General features: G+C 46.0%; 1 protein-coding gene across 1 annotated transcript; it reads right to left on the reverse strand.

Moving 5' to 3' along the window:
• Nucleotides 1-1,035: 1,035 nt before the first annotated feature.
• On the reverse strand, nucleotides 1,036-12,171 carry LOC310742190 (uncharacterized protein). The gene is made up of 5 exons (XM_083571230.1): nucleotides 12,095-12,171; nucleotides 10,835-10,925; nucleotides 9,218-9,268; nucleotides 3,994-4,830; nucleotides 1,036-3,082 (listed from the first exon to the last, which is right to left on the reverse strand). The coding sequence occupies exons 2-5, from the start codon at nucleotides 10,892-10,894 to the stop codon at nucleotides 1,571-1,573; spliced, it is 2,460 nt and encodes an 819-aa protein (XP_083427356.1). The 5' UTR covers nucleotides 10,895-10,925; nucleotides 12,095-12,171; the 3' UTR covers nucleotides 1,036-1,570.
• Between the last annotated feature and the right edge of the window lie 5,141 nt (nucleotides 12,172-17,312).

The following is a 17,312-nucleotide window of genomic DNA, read 5'->3' on the forward strand; positions in this document are numbered from 1 at the left end:
GCACCCCTTTAGCTAATGGGGCCTTCTGCTGCTGCCGTGCCGCTGGAGCACGATTTCTGTTCTCATCCTGAAGCAAAGTTCTTAACCCGAGGTACTATTTCTGGGTTAGCGGAGTCTGTAACCTGAAGTGTATGTAACTTGAAGCATATGTAACCTGAGGTACCTCTGTAAATCTACTCTATCTTTCAAAGGGAAGCAGAGGTATCCCTCCTGACCAGGGCTCAGGAAAAGAGGAATGTGAAGCAATATATTTTTGACATACTTTGGAAAGTTCAGGAAATGTAAAAAATTCCCCTAGCCACCAACTCACCAGTAGTAGGTAGGTTCAGCTACTTACATACAAAATCCTAAATAACTCTGAACCAGCTTACCGGGGGGGGGGGGATGGAATCTTCCTACAATCAGCATAGGAAACCTGTTTAATTTTGCCATTGCCTGATGATTATTGGCCTGTGGTAGCATGGAAGCGGGCTTTTTCATTGGTGGTGCCTGTGTTGTGGAATGCCTTCTCTGCTGAAATATTAGAGGTCCTATCAACACTGGCATTCCACCGGCTCTTTAGGAAGCATTCCCTTGAGTTCAACTTGTGATTTTATTGTTTTAACTTATTTTTAAATGTATATTAATGTTATTGGATTGATTTCCTGTTTGTGAACACGTTAAAAGCCAGTTGGGCATGTAAGTGGCCTATAAGTTAAATAACAATAACTCTTGTTGTTCTTGTTCCATTGTGGCACTCGCTGAATTGTGGCTGTACAAGGCTGCGAATTGAAAATACATTTCTGGCGACCAAATGATGTTTATATCAAGTAGTACATTTACTCACGTACAATTGTAAATAGGAACTCAACCACTGGGTTCAAGACAAAACATGATTGCCTCCTGCACAGTGTTAAATTGATGTGGTTCAATCCCATCCCTTTCTCTGATTTGCTTTTGAAACAGAGAGTAAAATCTGGGTGGGCCATTCCCAAGAAAAATACATGAAACAACATGAAAAATAATAATTTATTTTACAGTTTACACACAGGGCACATTTATAATCTTCTAAGAACCATGATATTGAACAAGTAAACCAAGAAAAACGGGCCAGGTGATGTTTACCAGGAATTCTATTTGCAATGTTTCATTCACACATGCAAGTCATGATGTTGCAGCCAAGTAATGAATAACACTTATAAGAACCTACCCTGGAGGTCTTTGATGAATGAACATGTGTATCAGAACCTGGGCTTTTATTTATATTGCATCTGTTTACCAACAATTGAATACCCATTGTGCAAAGGCATATAATTTATTGCAAACAAAACTGCAGCAAGCACTCAAAAATGTATAAACACAGCATTTTTGATCCCCTGTGACTATAAGGACTGGGGCAGCTTTCCTGCTAATGCGTCCCCAATTCAACCTTGACCCTGATCCTAATCACACTTATACAGAGATCTTGTGGTGGTAACTTCCTGACAAATGTGTTTCGGCCTGTTGGCTTGGCTTCTGTGTCGTTGTCCAGTCTTCCTCTGCCATCATGAGCGCTCCCATTGCCGTAATTTGATCCTTCCTCAACCTTGCGTTAATAATCACTGGTTAGGTCATTGCTCTGACTGCCTTCACTTATGGATTCACTCTCAGTGTCTCCACCTTCTGATTGAGCATCACTGTCACTCTCCTCGCTTGCTACAGATTCATCGTCACTTGCCATTTCCGCTGTATCTGAAGCACCGTGGCTGGCAGCACCATTTTCCGCACTCAGAGGTGCACTTTCACTATCGCCGTCAGGTTGGTTTGCCGAATCGCTCTCACTTTCACTGCCTGTTAACTCACCACCGTCCTCGCTATCAGTGTCTGACTGGCTGCCATTTTCACTGCTCCCCGCTTGACTGCTACTTTCGCTGGTGTCTGATGGACCACTGCTGTCACTCTCGCTACTGCTCTCGGATGTGGAGTCACTCTCACTGCTGCTATCAGATTCGCTGTCGTCCTCACTGCTGCTTTCACTCTCACTGCTGCTATCAGATTCGCTTTCACTGCTACTGCTCTCACTGCTGCTGCTGCTGCTCTCACTGCTGCTACTGCTGCTGCTGGACTTCTCACTCTCACTGCTACTCTCACTGCTGCTCTCACTGCTGGACTTCTCACTCTCACTGCTGGAATTCTCGCTCTCACTGCTACTCTCACTCTCACTGCTACTCTCACTGCTGGATTTCTCACTCTCACTGCTACTCTCACTGCTGGATTTCTCACTCTCACTGCTACTCTCACTGCTGGATTTCTCACTCTCACTGCTACTCTCACTGCTGGACTTCTCACTCTCACTGCTACTCTCACTGCTGGACTTCTCACTCTCACTGCTGGAATTCTCGCTCTCACTGCTACTCTCACTCTCACTGTTACTCTCACTCTCGCTGCTGGATTTCTCACTCTCACTGCTACTCTCACTCCCACTGCTGCTGTCGCCCCCACTGCTGCTATCAGACTCACTCTCACTGCTGCTTTCGTCAGCCTTGCCATCACTTTCACTGCTACTGCTACTGTCAGGCCCACTCTCGCTGCTGCTCTCAGACTCACTTTCTCCATTGCTTTCCGACTCGCTTCCACTGCTGCTATCAGATTGACCTTGGCTGCTGTCTGGATGGCTGTCACTGTCGCCGCTGTCTGACTGATCGTCACCCTCGCTGCTCTCCGGTTGACTGTCTTCGCTGTTGCTCTCGGCCTGCTCGCTGCTCTCGTTCTCACTGGCACTTTCTTCCTCTTCTCCCTGAGACTCGTCTTGTGAGTCCTCCCCATCGCTTGCCTCACTTGACGCTTCTTGCTGGCTGCCTTCAGACTCGGGGCTTTCGTCGGGCTCATCCCCTTGCATGAGTTCAGAACTCAAACTATAAACGCTATTGCTCTCAGCTTCGCTGGTGTCCTCGTGGTCACTGGCATCCTCTAGGTGACCTTCACTGTTGTCCTGAGAGCTGCTTGCATTGGGAAGCCCATCCATGGCCTCTCTGTTGTCAGGGGTCCCATCCCTGCCAGTATCATTCACATTGCTGCCATCTGCGTGGTTCACAACTGATCCCTCATTGCTACCGCCAGTGCCCTGGAGACCAAAAGGAAAGGAGAATGCAAGCAAATCCCAAATGAAATCATTCAGTTAGCAATTCCATGAATGGATTTTAAACTGCAGGCAGATGGGGGGCCCTGGTGTAGATTGAAGGGGCTTGAACCCTTTGCCCCCCACTGGAGCCCAACTCCAGACTGGGCCCATGCACTTGCTGTTTGCAATTGAGGGAGGGAAGCTCTCATTAGAGTACAGTGGTACCTCGGGTTACATACCCTTCAGGTTACATACGCTTCAGGTTACAGACTCCGCTAACCCAGAAATAGTACCTCGGGTTAAGAACTTTGCTTCAGGATGGGAACAGAAATTGTGCTCCAGCGGCGCGGCAGCAGCAGGAGGCCCCATTAGCTAAAGTGGTGCTTCAGGTTAAGAACAGTTTCAGGTTAAGAACGGACCTCTGGAACGAATTAAGTACTTAACCCGAGGTACCACTGTAAATGGGAGCTTTTGCTGCAGTGCAGGTAGCGTGATCTGGATCAGGACCCACAACCGAAGGCAAAGGGGCTTAAAGCCCCACAACAACCCTTCCAGATGGGAAGGGAGATGTGCCTTCACTTTTTGTTTTGAACAAGGCATTCATACAATTGTCTACTAGGAGAATGGCATCTGAGAAGCGGGTTTGTGCTAAAATGGTATAAAGGGGTGAAGCGGCAATTCCAAGCAGAAAAGCAGCAGCTGGGAGGCAGTGCTAAACTCTTCCCCCTGTTCCAACTTTTGGCTCTCTCAACCCATCCCTCAAGCTGCTCTACTTGTGACCGGGCTTATTTCTAGTCTCAGAGTGCAGAAATGGGAGGAGTGGCAGGAGCAAAGGCTTGGCAGAATGGTTCAGTGGCCTCCTTCCACCTGCTCCTTCTCTACTTGACACTGCCCCATCATATGTCCCAACTCACCGTAGCAACACCCTCTGAGCCTAGAGTGTTATTCTGTTTCTTTTTGAGGCACAGCTCCACAGTTCCGTTGGTTGCAGTGTCTCCAACAACATCTCTGTCATTGTCGCAAGTCTGGTTGCTATGCTTCCCTCTCTCATTTCCCCCCAGAGCTGTCGTGTCTTCGTCACGTCTATCCCCCCAGTCATCGCTAGAACCTTCTTCACTGGGATCTCCGCCATTACCGCTGCCAGCTTCATTAACATCCGCCCAGTGAATGCTTTCTCCATGGACCATATTTATCATAGATGCCCTTGTTATGTTTCCTTCAGGTGCAGCATTTGCATATCCACCTCCACCTGTACCATTTAGGCCTTGGATGTTGTTACTCTGGTCTCCTAGGGTGCCACCATATCCTTCTGCAACCATGTTACCAATGTGGTTTTCCTTTCCATCGTCATTTTGAGTGACTGTCGAAAGGTCTGTTCGGATGGTATAATCAACACTCCCATCTCCAGTCCCGCGACTGGCATCACTTGAGTTTCCACCTTCCAAGTTACCCCTAAGGATTCCCTCTCCAGTAACATCCCTTTCTCTACTTCCATTTGTTGTGGCATGACTAGGGATGCTCTCAGGTCTTCTGCCAACATTTCCAAGAGCATTCACTAAATCATCAGCTCCATTGATTATATCTCTTTGTGTGGCAGATTCGATTCTTTCACATTCTTCATGGCCAACATCTCCTCTGTTGATGCAGCCAGTGGTATTTCCACTGGTATTTCCATTGTTTCCACTTTCATAAAATCCCTCGTCATTCTCTGCACTGTTGTGTTTGCTGGTATGGCCCACGTTTGATACATCCTATGGAGAGAAAAACATAATCAGGAAGCAGGAACTGAACAGAAATGAAAAGAGAACATAGGAACCTGTCTTACACTGAGTCAAGTCATAGGTCCTCCTAGCTCAATGTTGTCTCCACTAGCAGAAATGTTAGAAACAGAGATATGAAAGCTAGGAGCTAAAGTGCACCTTAAACCCAGGTTATGGGCACAACAGCAAAATGTCTAGGCACACTGTTTTATAACAAGAATACAAAGCTGAAAGTGAATGAACTGCAGCTAAAATCTTACGTTCATTTTTCACATGATCTAGTCCTCACCAGAAGACTGCAAAACACAAAGCCATGCTTCCCTTGCCCGCCTCCCTAATATTCTTAAGAGGGTCTCTTCTCCAGTCTTCAGAGAGTGGCTGGAAGTGGGGAGGCAGAAAAAGGTCCTCCTTTCCTTCCATTCTGCAGACAAGCCCTGGATTCTTCTTACGCCCCCTTTCCTTCATATAAATATATCTTTCTGGCACCAGAATCAACACGTATTTAGGGCCTATACAACTGGTGGCAGAGACACCCACCTTGAGGGTCCAGTTCACAAACCTTACTGTATTTTGCTGTGTATAAGATGACCCCTAGATCTACTGGAAGTCTAGCGGGAAGGAATTTCTCCTCCCACACTCTCAATACCAGCAGTGGCAGTTTTAATGTGAAGTCTTAGGCGCAGTACTGCACCCAAATCTCAGAAACTGCTCGTGTATATGAAATTCCCTGTCACAAAACGCGCCTAGAACAATATGTTAGTTTCTGTTTGCCACTGAGCAGCTGCTTAGAGTCACAAGGCTCTGTTTACATTCCAGAGACAGTCCAAGCTATTGGAAGTCTCACGGGAGAAGGGAGACGGATGTGATGTACTGGTTTCTCAGTTCCTTTGCTCCTTTGTTTCAGTTGCTCTCTGCTCTCACAGAGAGAGGATGTATTTTTGTCTGCATAGTAAGAAATAAAGCATAGCGATGTAGCCATAAATCTCATCACTTCTGCTGCTTTGAAACTCTGCTGAATGGGGGAACGTGCCTGGGAGCCTTATCAGAGGCTCAGGTCGCTAATTATTCGTCAGAGGGCGATTCCGAAGGACTCGGCCGGAAGGTGAGCTTTATCAGCTTGGCCGAGTGGAGATTCCGGCACAATAGAGGAGTTTCAAACAGTGACTGGCAGTGGCCCTCCAGAGTTTCACTGGACATTGCTAGTCCCACCTGGAGATGTGGTCCGTGGCAGTCATGTGACAGGAGGGCTTGAGCCCACAGAGGGCCCAGAAAGATGTCAAACAGTTCCTGGAGGCAATGGGGTTGAGGGGGAAGGGAAACATATCCTAAAAGGCTTTCCTGAATAACATTGCTGTGATGGCCTGGGAATCTGATTCAGAAGCTGAACCTGAGGAGTCCCAGCCTGCACAGGAGTCCCTGCCTCCAGGGCCGGCTGAGCTGGGGCAGGGGCTTGAACCTGTAGGGCCCTCACCTGTGCTGGATCCTCAGGAGCAGACACCAGCTGAATCCGCTCTGGCTCCCGAGGTGATCGAGGACCCATTGCCTGCAGGTGCTCCTTTCCCAGCCCTGTCAGGGGAAGGTGAGGTTGCCTCTGGGTCCAGTAACCATCCAGCCTCTCCGGAGCTGCAGAGGCTCAGGGCAGAGAGGAGGAGGGAACTAAGTTCTCACAGGAGGAGTGCTCGCCTTAAGGCCAGGAGTGGCGAGTCACCTGTGGGCCGGGACCGCCCCTGGCCTCAGAGGAAATAAAGGCCAGTCAGCCCAGTCCCAGGTTGCGGGAGCAACATTGTTGGTAACCTGTTCCTGCCAGGACCCTGTCCTACTCTTCCAGAGTTCCTGACCATGCCTGGATCCGCTTCACCCTTGACGGACAGCCTCCATACCCTCGACCTAGGACCGGACTCAGACCACGCCGCACGGTAACACCCCCCCCTCCCCGGGACCAGCACAAGATGCCAGGGTTGAACCAGAGACCTTCTGCTTACAACGCAGCAGTCCTACCACAGAGCGGCAACCCTTGCTCAAAGAAAAGTGGGAAGACTCCAAGCAAGAACCATGCAATACTCAGCTGAAGGCTGGCTTTGTGTTACTGAGACTATGTGGGAAAGAACTGACATTGCACCATGCGGTGGCAGTCATAATGTGGTCCGTGGCAGTCATGTGACAGGAGGGCTTGAGCCCGCAGAGGGCCCAGAGAGATGTCAAACAATTCCTGGAGGCAATGGGAGTGAGGGGGGAGGGAAATGTATCCTAAAAGGCTTTCCTGGATAAAATTGCTTCCAATGAGAGAGGGCTTGTTGGAGTTGCCCAGGGAGAAAATTCCATATTGAAGGTGCCACGGTGGAAAGGGTCTCACAAACGAATCTGATGCAAAAGGAGACTGGAACCTAAGACGGTGATCTTAAATCAATGCAAATAAATAAATAGGTCTCTTTGGGGGTATTTCCTCTACATGCCACTTCAGGGAGCCTTCTCTACCTGTGCAGGTCCCTCGTGTGGTTTAGAATCCTGACCTTCTGGGGTTCTAAATTGTGGGGATCTGCCACAAACAGGGAATCCTCCCCACAGCAGAAAGTTCAGCCCCCAATACATGGAGGGGCAATGCAGCTGTCAACAGTGATGCTCTGAGGGGGTGTGGCTAGGGAGGGCCCATCCCCTTCTTCTTGGAATAGGCCTAGCACATGGGTAGGCAAGCTAAGGCCCGGGGGCCAGATCCAGCCCAATCACCTTCTAAATCGGGCCCGCGGACGGTCTGGGAATCAGCGTGTTTTTACATGAATAGAATGTGTGCTTTTATTTAAAATGCATCTCTGGGTTATTTGTGGGGCATAGGAATTCATTCATGTTCCCCCCTCAAAATATAGTCCGACCCCCCACAAGGTCTGAGGGACAGTGGACCAGCCCCCTGCTGAAAAAGTTTGCTGACCCCCTGGGCTAGCATGTCTTTAAATGCTTTTCAGAGCAGGGTGCCAACCAGTTTTCAAATTGCAGGATGGCCAGAGGTGATCTAACCCTCTTAGCTATCATTTTCAGAAAAATTGGTTGCCTAAATTTGGGGAAGATGGGTTTGTGGTCTTCTGTCCATAATCCAATTGCTCTTTCAATTCCTTTTTAAAGAAAACACCAAAACCTGTCTATCTGTCACATTCTATTACCCATTCCTATAACTTTTCAAGCAACATATTTGTCAATGCATTTTCAAAAAAAACCTTTTCTAACACTTTTTTTTTTTTTAATATTCTGCTAGAGGTCACTCCCCGGTGACCAGAAATAAAAGGAGTTGACACGTTTTGCTTGACTGCTGTTGATCTTGCTTAGCCTTAATTGACGGCGACAATGGCAGGTGGGTGGGCTGTTTTCAAGGCTTCAGGCCACATGCTGGCACCTGTGACAAGAGCTAAAACGGGAGCTTAATTTGGCACAGACAGGAAAACCACTGTTCTTTAAATATTAGTTTTTCAGGAAGTGCCAAGTTAGGCCTGGGCGGAATGTCAGATTTCAAAGGAGTGCAGGATCAAAACGACACGGTTGGGTGTAAAGATAGCATCACCTGATCGTCTTGTTTATTTCACTGAGGAATAGCTGCCATTATTAGGCTGCATACACAGTATAACATTTAAAGCACTGTTATAACACTTGGACAATCATGGTTTCCCTCTTTCTAGGGAACCCTTCCCCGTTTTGCCTCTGGCACTGCCCAACACTGGTATGTAAGAAGGAACTGTGGTCCTCAGACTTAGAATAATCCAAATGTTCACCACTCCATCTTAATCTGCAACAAACCAGCCAGAGTATTGTGGGAGCACAGTAGGGTCGCATCCTCACCATGCATTTAAAGCACTGTTATATTGCTTAAACAGTCATGGCTTCACTCCAAGGAATTCTGGGAGATGCAGTTTGTTAAGGGTGCTACAAGTTGTTAGAGGATATCTGTTCCCTTCACAGAGCTACAATGTTCAGAGTAACCCAGGACCAGCCCAATACATTTTGGCACCTGAGGCAAATCACAAAATGGTGCCTTAATCCCCCCTCCCCACCTCCAGTGCATGAGTGAAGATCTACATCAAGAACAAGGGAGGAATAAAGAGCTACATCAGGATCAGCTGTTCCTGTGGATTCTGCCGCCAGAGGCGGTTGCCTCACCTTGCCTCATGGGTGGGTCAGCCCTGGAGTAACTCTCTGCCCAGGCTATACCTTATGTGCTGTGTTGCATTTGGAATGAGAGAGTTGGGCTCCCCATTTGCTCATAGTAGGGGCCAATATGGTTAAGCCCTTACTAGGAGCAGTGGATCTTGAATACATGTCAAAGGAAATCTGAAATCTGATTCAACTTTGCAGAATCAAATCACATAGCCAAGAAATTTCGCAAAGATGAACTCACCTGATTTCTCCCGATGCTACTGTTGTTGTCCCTTGGCTCACTCTGCGAGAGCTTTTAAATCAGAAAACAAAGTTGAAAAGGCAATCGAAGCTCACTTTTAAAAATTAACCAACAGAGAATATCAAGATTGGTGTTTTTTGTTTTTTGTTTGGTCTGATGTGTAGTTGGAATTTATGTAACGACACAGAAAATTCTGCAAAACGGGAGCAGGGAAAGATTTAAACTAAAGAGGCTATGGAAAAAGGACCAATTTAATTTGAGAATGTCCCACCAAAAATAATTTGCATTTGTAATTTGAGTCAATTCTCTCCTTAATAAATTTTAAAAAATAGTCCAGTAGCACCTTAGAGACCAACTAAGGTTGTACTGGGTATAAGCTTTCGTGTGCAGGCACTCTTCTTCAGATACACGAAAGCTTATACAGTGGTACCTCTGGTTGCGAACGCTTCAGGTTATGAACTCCGCTAACCCAGAAATAGCTGCTCCTGGTTGCAAACTTCGCCCCAGGATGCTAACGGAAATTGTGCGCCGGAGGCACGCATGCAGCGGGAGACCCCATTATCGAAAGCATGCCTCAGGATAAGAACGGTTTCAGCTTAAGAACGGACCTCCAGAACAAATTAAGTTCGTAACCAGAGGTATCACCCTACCCAGTACAAACTTAGTTGGTCTCTAAGGTGCTACTGGACTATTTTTTAATTTTTTATTTTGACTGCGTCAGACCAACACAGCTACCTACCTCTCCTTAACACGTGCTTCATAAGAACTGCTGCTGCTGCTCAGCAGAGAGGGCTTCCTCTTTTAACTTGTTTTTAAATTTAATAGCCTTTGAAATTCTTTTTTTAGTGTTTCAACAGGTTTTTCACTGGCTGTAAGGGCACTTGGTGGGATGTGCCTAGGAGGAGAGCCGTGGGGGAGAGCAAGGGAGGCTGTTCGACAGTGGAATTTGCTGCCAAGGAGTGTGGTGGAGTCTCCTTCTTTGGAGGTCTTTAAGCAGAGGCTTGACAACCATATGTCAGGAGTGCTCTGATGGTGTTTCCTGCTTGGCAGGGGGTTGGACTCGATGGCCCTTGTGGTCTCTTCCAACTCTATAATTCTATGATTCTATGATTCAATTACAGCGGTTCTGGGTAGGGGGAGGTATGGCTTGGGAGGAGGGGCAGTTAGTGACTGTGCTGGGTGCCAGTCTCTCCTCCCTCCTAGGGAATTAAGGTTGTCATATCAGCAAGCCCTCAAGTCTGCAACTGCTGCTGTTGAATGCCAGGCTGGTGGCTTTTTGCACATGCTTTGTGAGCCCTACTGCAGCGTGAGAAAGTTTCTAGGCCACAGCGTGCCTTGCGTGTGCAGAGTTGCACGTGCAGAGTTCTGGCCTGTTGCCGCGTTAATCACGCCGCTGCTCAGACCCCACGCTGGAATCTTCCACGCATGTTTCTCAAGCAATTCAATGCACTGTTCACCTGTCTTTAAGTACAATGTGCCCTGTGAGTTCTTCTACCCAACAGCCGTTGCTTTCACGTAAGAATATATTCCTTTCCATCTCTGCATGCGCCCATTTGACGGCTAATTCGTGCCCGTGGACATGTCTGACATATACGCAAGCCATTAAGAAGAACTTACTGGGGCTGCCCAGGCTATGGCAACAATGCAAAGAAACACAATTGTTCTCTTCATCTTCATCGGCAGGCACAGCCTGACCTTACAAATGGGGCTGCAAATAAACAGATCATTCAGTGAATTATAAATCCAAGCACACATTGCTACATGTACCATGGCGTACGCACTGTTTAGTGTATTGTTCAGGTGTAATTTAATTATCTCCAATTTTCCCTTTCTTTCTTTCTTTCTTTCTTTCTTTCTTTCTTTCTTTCTTTCTAGGATGTAGTAGTTTCAACATCAAACGAGGACCTGGAGACCAGAGCTCAAATCCTCAATAACCGAGAAGCTCACTGAGGAGTTGCCCACATTGCCATTAAATATGGATTTGGAGCTTATACATTGCTTCCTCCAAAGAATCCCGGTAACTGTCGTTTACCTCTCATAGAGCTATAATTCCCAGCACCCTTAACGAACTACAGTTCCCTGGATTCTTTGGGTGAAGTAATGTGCTTTAATGTGCTTCGCAAGTGCTTCGAATGTAAGGTCTGTATGCAACCAGTGAGGAGGAGGAGGAGAATAAACTCTCCTGCTTGCATTGTTGGTCTATTAGCTCCACCGCTGCCCCAAACAAGACTAGAATTATTTCCTGCATTGCACTTACAAAGCTTTGTGGCACAGGCTAGCCTTTTCTAAGCAATTATAATTCGAGAAACTTCCTCTGTTGTAATTGAAGACTCTCATACGTAAGAAAACATCAATGCAAACAGTGTTTTCTACTTTTCCTTTTAACATGCACGTGGACTGGAGAAGATGAAAGATCTGGAATATTTCCCTAAGATATGTGTATGGGGGGGGGGAGAGAGAATATTAATATATATTAGGAATTCTACATTCAAACTGCAATCTATTTCTTGCAACACCTTTGGAAACCCAGGGCTGTTTTTCCCAGCCAGAACTTGCCAGAACTCAGTTCCAACACATCTCAGGTGGGCACCAATGGCATTCTAAGAGAACAAGTGAGGCATTCATGGTGAGTTATCTTTTCCTAGAAAGATAACACTGAGTAGACCGGCTGAATAAGAAAATGATGCCTGCTTCCTCCTAAGTCATCTCACACTTTCACCCATCTGGGTGATTCCAAGCGATGTTTCATCTTATAGTTTGATTCAGATTAGGCAGTAGTCTACAAAGCCTTATGCTACAATGAATCTGTTAAGCCCGAATGCACCTCAAGACATTTTTAAATAGCAAAACTAACCAGCTGACACAGTGAGTTCTTACCTTGACCTCCAAGACAGACACTATCTTCTAGACCTCGAATCCACCTCACCGACTCTGGACGAAGCTTTGCCCCTCACCTTTGAACCTGCCTGAAATTTAAACTCCGATTGGGGAGGATACTAACCAATCATTGCTCTCGGGGCGCTGCAAGATGGAACTTTGGTGGTGAAGTACATATTAACCACCCACGTTTCCTTAACAGGATAGGCTTTCAGGGGCCCGAAAATCAACTTGGTTCCAGTGTGACTAGACTGCTTTCCCTCCACTTAATTAAAAAGTTCACATCAAGCCAGTATAGCCTCTCTTAAATATATAGAATCAGCTGCCTGCAGACACGGTGACCCAGACATTTCTTCTCCCATTGTGGTCATTTTACTTTATAATCTCCCAACTTCCCCCGGTGAATAGCTTTAATCGACGAAAAACGCACTTTGCTTGGGATGGGCATTAATTACTCTTAACAGCCGCGAGAAAACATTGATTGCTCCATTGGTGGGTCATCATGACATCCTCAGTTTTTCCTTTATGGTTTTAAAAGTCAGAAAAGTGCAGAAGCAATTGCCGTTCGATTGGTTACCCGGCAAATCTGCTTGCGAAGGGAAGTAGATCCCTCCGGCCCTGCATGGTATCTCCAGACCAACCTTCCACAAACTTCTTCAGCCCCTGGCAGTGTCTGATAGGCCAGGGTTGATGGGAGTTGTAGTCCAAAACCTCAGAATTTCACTCTCTGACATTCTGGAGAACGACTGCCAGTCAATGTGAGCTGGATAGACCAATGATCTGATGCTATTAAGATAGCTTCCTATGTTCCAAAATGGTGCCGCCTGGAAGTTGTTTTCCCAGTAGGGATTTATGGAAGTGAGAGCTGGACCATAAAGAAGGCTGATCACCGAAGAATTGATGCTTTTGAATTATGGTGCTGGAGGAGACTCTTGAGAGTCCCATGGACTGCAAGAAGAACAAACCTATCCATTCTTAAGGAAATCAGCCCTGAGTGCTCACTGGAAGGACAGATCCTGAAGCTGAGGCTCCAAGACTTTGGCCACCTCATGAGAAGAGAAGACTCCCTGGAAAAGACCCTGATGTTGGGAAAGATTGAGGGCACAAGGAGAAGGAGACGACAGAAGACGAGATGGTTGGATAGTGTTCTCGAAGCTACCAGCATGAGTTTGACCAAACTGCGGGAGGCAGTGGAAAACAGGAGTGACTAAATGACTAAACAACAACAAGGAAGTTGTTCCATCTGTCCCATTCAGAATGGGCAACAGTCAGAGAAGATGGGGGTTGTAGTCCAACAACATTCAAAGCTCACCACATTGCTTACCACTCCCCTATAACCTGCTGTTTGTGCAGTCTTGACAAAAATGTCACCATAACAAATGGAAGCAGCAGGGGACCGCAACAGACGGGGAAATGAAGTTGAGGCCTAGAATGCAAGTAAACATAGGAGCTCTTAGAGGGCAGGGAACAGTCCTATAGAATGCCTTAAAGCTTTATCATAGAAGGAAGTCGATATCCTTTGGGGCTTGTTTCCTGTAATTATGCCTCCAATTTGTCTAAATATATGAGTTCTGCATGTAGCAGGGTCAGGAAGCAGCACCACATACCTCTTCAAAGCTCGGGAAAGTGCTATTCTCAATGTCAACAACCTTCTCAGGCGATAGCTTAGCTTGTGTTTTGAATGAGACAGTCTGACTTAAGCTTCTATTCAATGCTTTCTAGGATTGCATTGTGGTCCCCCAGTTCTGACTTGTCTTTATGCCAAAATCACACACACCCCCAAAAAGCCATCCACAAACCACCAATATTTTGACAGAATTCTCTTGTATTGCACGCCACCCTGATCACCAAGATTCCAGAGGTTCCAGGCACTCAGTCAGAGCCCATGTTTCTGCTTGGGAATAAGGCACAGCAGAAACTGTGGTGTCTTTAAGATATATGGTTCATTTACACAGATATAGAACCTGAGCTTTCAACGGAGGGGTTCACAGCATTAACACCCTGAAAGGGTCCTGTTTCTCCCATAGCCTCAGCCTTGGAGTCAAACAGATATCAAACATCATGATTTGTTCTCCACCCCCATCGTTCTGCTCGGACACTGAGGTCCAGTGCCGAGGGCCTTCTGGCAGTTCCCTCGCTGCGAGATGCCAAGTTACAGGGAACCAGGCAGAGGGCCTTCTCGGTAGTGGCACCCGTGGAACACCCTCCCACCAGATGTTAAAGAGAAAAACAACTACCATACTTTTAGAAGACATCTGAAGCAGTGGCGTAGCGTGGGTTGTCAGCACCCGGGGCAAGGCAAGTAATTTACGCCCCCTAACCCGTGGATTTGCGCCCCCTAACCCGTGGATTTGCGCCCCCTAACCCATTGATTTGCCCTAACCCCAGATGTTGCGCCCGGTGCGGTCTGCCCCCCCTGCACCCCCCACGCTACGCCACTGATCTGAAGGCAGCCCTGTTTAGGGAAGCTTTTAATGTTTGACGGACTATTGTATTTCAATATTTTGTTGGAAGCCACCTAGAGTGGCTGGGGTATAAATAACAACTTCTTCCTCTTACTTCTTCTTCTTCTTCTTCTTAAAATGTGACACCAAAGAAGCCACCGACAATGGGAAACTCCTATGAAACTTTATAAAACTTTTTTTAAAAAAACAACAACACGTTTAGCAGATCAATGTAGATCCAGCCCAGGTTCCTTTTGATCTTTTGTTCTCTTAATGGCCCATCACCCAAGCTATCACCTCACGGGAACTAGCCTGGCTTAATTAGTTCTTAATACTTGCTGAGTTCAGAAATTAAAAGTGTCCCGCACACACTCCAAGCCTTAAATTATTTCTAACACATGCTGAATCCAAGAATTAAAGGCGCCAGACACTCACAAACCCATAACACTTATTTGTCCATGTGTGATCATAGCACACAGAACATTATGTCTACCATCTGACACACAGTATTTGCAGCTGTATCAAGTGTTTCACTGTATTTGATAAGTTGAATTTCAATGGTGTCTGGTGTTAGACACTATTTGATCACTGACATGTGTTTCAATCACTATGCTGTGTTTAGATTCAGACAACATTTGCAGTTGACAGTTTATAGTTCATATTTTGAGGACTGGCAGCAACAACCAAAAAAACCAGCCAAAACGTCTGAAGCAGTCAGATTTTGAAATTTGAGGTAGAAGTTCACATTCAATATGGAAATGTGAATCTACTTGGTAAGGTATATGATCTTGTTAAGTGTCACAACATTCTCATGAAGAACGGCTGAGAAATAGCCGTTTAAAAATATTGTCCATGTCTAGGCCATATTTTGAACATTTTTGTACATTTGTCTATCAATCTAGAACTCTAGAGCATATTTTTAAAAAGAAATTAAAGGATAGTGTGGAGGTCTCCTTTTTGCAAATTTGATTATGTTATGTATTCCAAAAATTATGAGGTTTCAATAACCAGCCAGAGTGAGTTATTTACTTACAGGGATGGATGATTCTGTCATTTTTGGTTCCCCTCAGTTTCTAAACTTTCCAATCTTATGCAGTTCTCCATATTGCCAGCTCAGTTTGCCAACTTCCTTTAAGCCCTCGTGAAAACTCACCAGCATTTTAGTGCCAATTTCTTCACATTTTAGCAAACAACTTTCACTAACATATGTGTTTTTATGCACACTTTATTCTAGTTTTGCTACACACTATGCCAGTGGTCAAAAACCTTTTTCAGCCGTGGACCGGTCCACCATCCCTCAGACCATGTGGTGGGCCGAACTATATTTTGAAGGGGGGGAAAGAATGAATTCCTATGCCCCACAAATAACCCAGAGATGCATTTTAAATAAAAGGACACATTCCACTCATGTAAAAACACGCTGATTCCCGGACCGTCCACAGGCCGGATTGAGAAGGTGATTGGGTTGCGTCCGGCCCCCTGGCCTTAGGTTGCCTACCGCTGCACTATGCGGTCAGAGAACTGCATTGCAAAATTCAGAGAAGGATAGCTGTTTTCCAGTTCACGTCTTGCTTTAGGAAGGCTTGTGGCTGTCCACATGTTGTTAGACTACACTTCCTAGCATGGCTCATGAACAGGAATGGGAATTCCAATCCACCAACATGTGGGGAGCTGCAGTTCCCCCAATGCTGCTCTAACCACTGCACTCCACTGCATTTATTCTCTGTTTGTATCAACTAGCCTTAAGTAAGCAGGCAGCAAGAGGTAAACTGCTGGGAGCCCGAAAACAATGAGTTGTATAAAGTTACCTTTTTTTTGGCACTCGGCAGGGTCAAAGAAGGTGTGCAGTCTAAATAACTATGCTCATCCCAGTTATTATCTGTCTGGCAAAACAATGTTCTTGTGGGGAGAGGCTGCCTTTAAATAGATTAAACCACAGTGTATTAAACACAAAAGGGGAAGTTACTTCTGCAGGTTGCTTTGGAAATGAGACATAACAGCTCTAAGAACCACACGCACACGCACAAACAATTGTGGTGGGTGGGTGGGTTTTAAATCAGCTTATCAGAAAAGCATGTTCAGTTACTTCCTTTTCCAACTGAATTCTCTTTTTAAAAAAAAACAAAAAACCCTGTAGTCATTTCATCTTGTTGCCACTAAAGCTATTTATCATCTCACAAATGTGAGGGCTTGTTCACACTTCCACTAGAAAGCATGCGTCTGAGTGGCTTTGCCCTTGTCCCATGCTTTCCCCAGAAAACCCGCTCTTTAGCATCAAAATCAGAGCAAACATCAGTCTGGAGAAAACCTGGTTGACATTTCCTCCAATTCAGCAGTAGACAGCTGGTTTCTCCAGGGGAAAGTAGAAGTGTGGATTTTAATTTATTTTAATTTATTTATTAAATTTGTATGCTGCCCTTCAGCCATAGACGCTTAGGGCGGCTCACTAAGTCTTCTAAAGTTAAATTTGCTGGAAAGTGGCTTTGTTGGGTGTTATATTGGATTGGGTTGAGTGAATATTGTTTTTATATAGTGGACAGATGAAGAATCAGAGGTTCTTTAACTTTACAGTGGCTTCTAAAGTCCCTTTAGAAGCAAACTTTGTTCATCTCCTATGGGAAAATAAAATGCCACACACCGTTGACCATCCTTGCAAGTTTCCATGCCACCTTTGACTAGCTGCTGGGGCTGCTGGGGCTGAGCTAGGAAGTAATTACACAGTACGGCTTGTGGTCGTCTTCAAGGAAATTGAGTAACTGCCACGTTCTTTGGAG

This window comes from Podarcis filfolensis, assembly GCF_964270895.1.
Source record: "Podarcis filfolensis genome assembly, chromosome: 9".
Taxonomy (NCBI): Eukaryota; Metazoa; Chordata; class Lepidosauria; order Squamata; family Lacertidae; genus Podarcis; species Podarcis filfolensis.

Bases quoted from the DNA above. Each gene is read 5' to 3' on its own strand.
- LOC310742190 (XM_083571230.1), bottom strand. From the start codon at position 10,894: ATGAAGATGAAGAGAACAATTGTGTTTCTTTGCATTGTTGCCATAGCC. The intron at 9,269-10,834 runs GTAAGTTCTTCT...CTGATTTAAAAG, and splicing joins CCATAGCCTGGGCAGCCCCA to CTCTCGCAGAGTGAGCCAAG. The intron at 3,083-3,993 runs GTGAGTTGGGAC...TTTGGTCTCCAG, and splicing joins GCTCAGAGGGTGTTGCTACG to GGCACTGGCGGTAGCAATGA.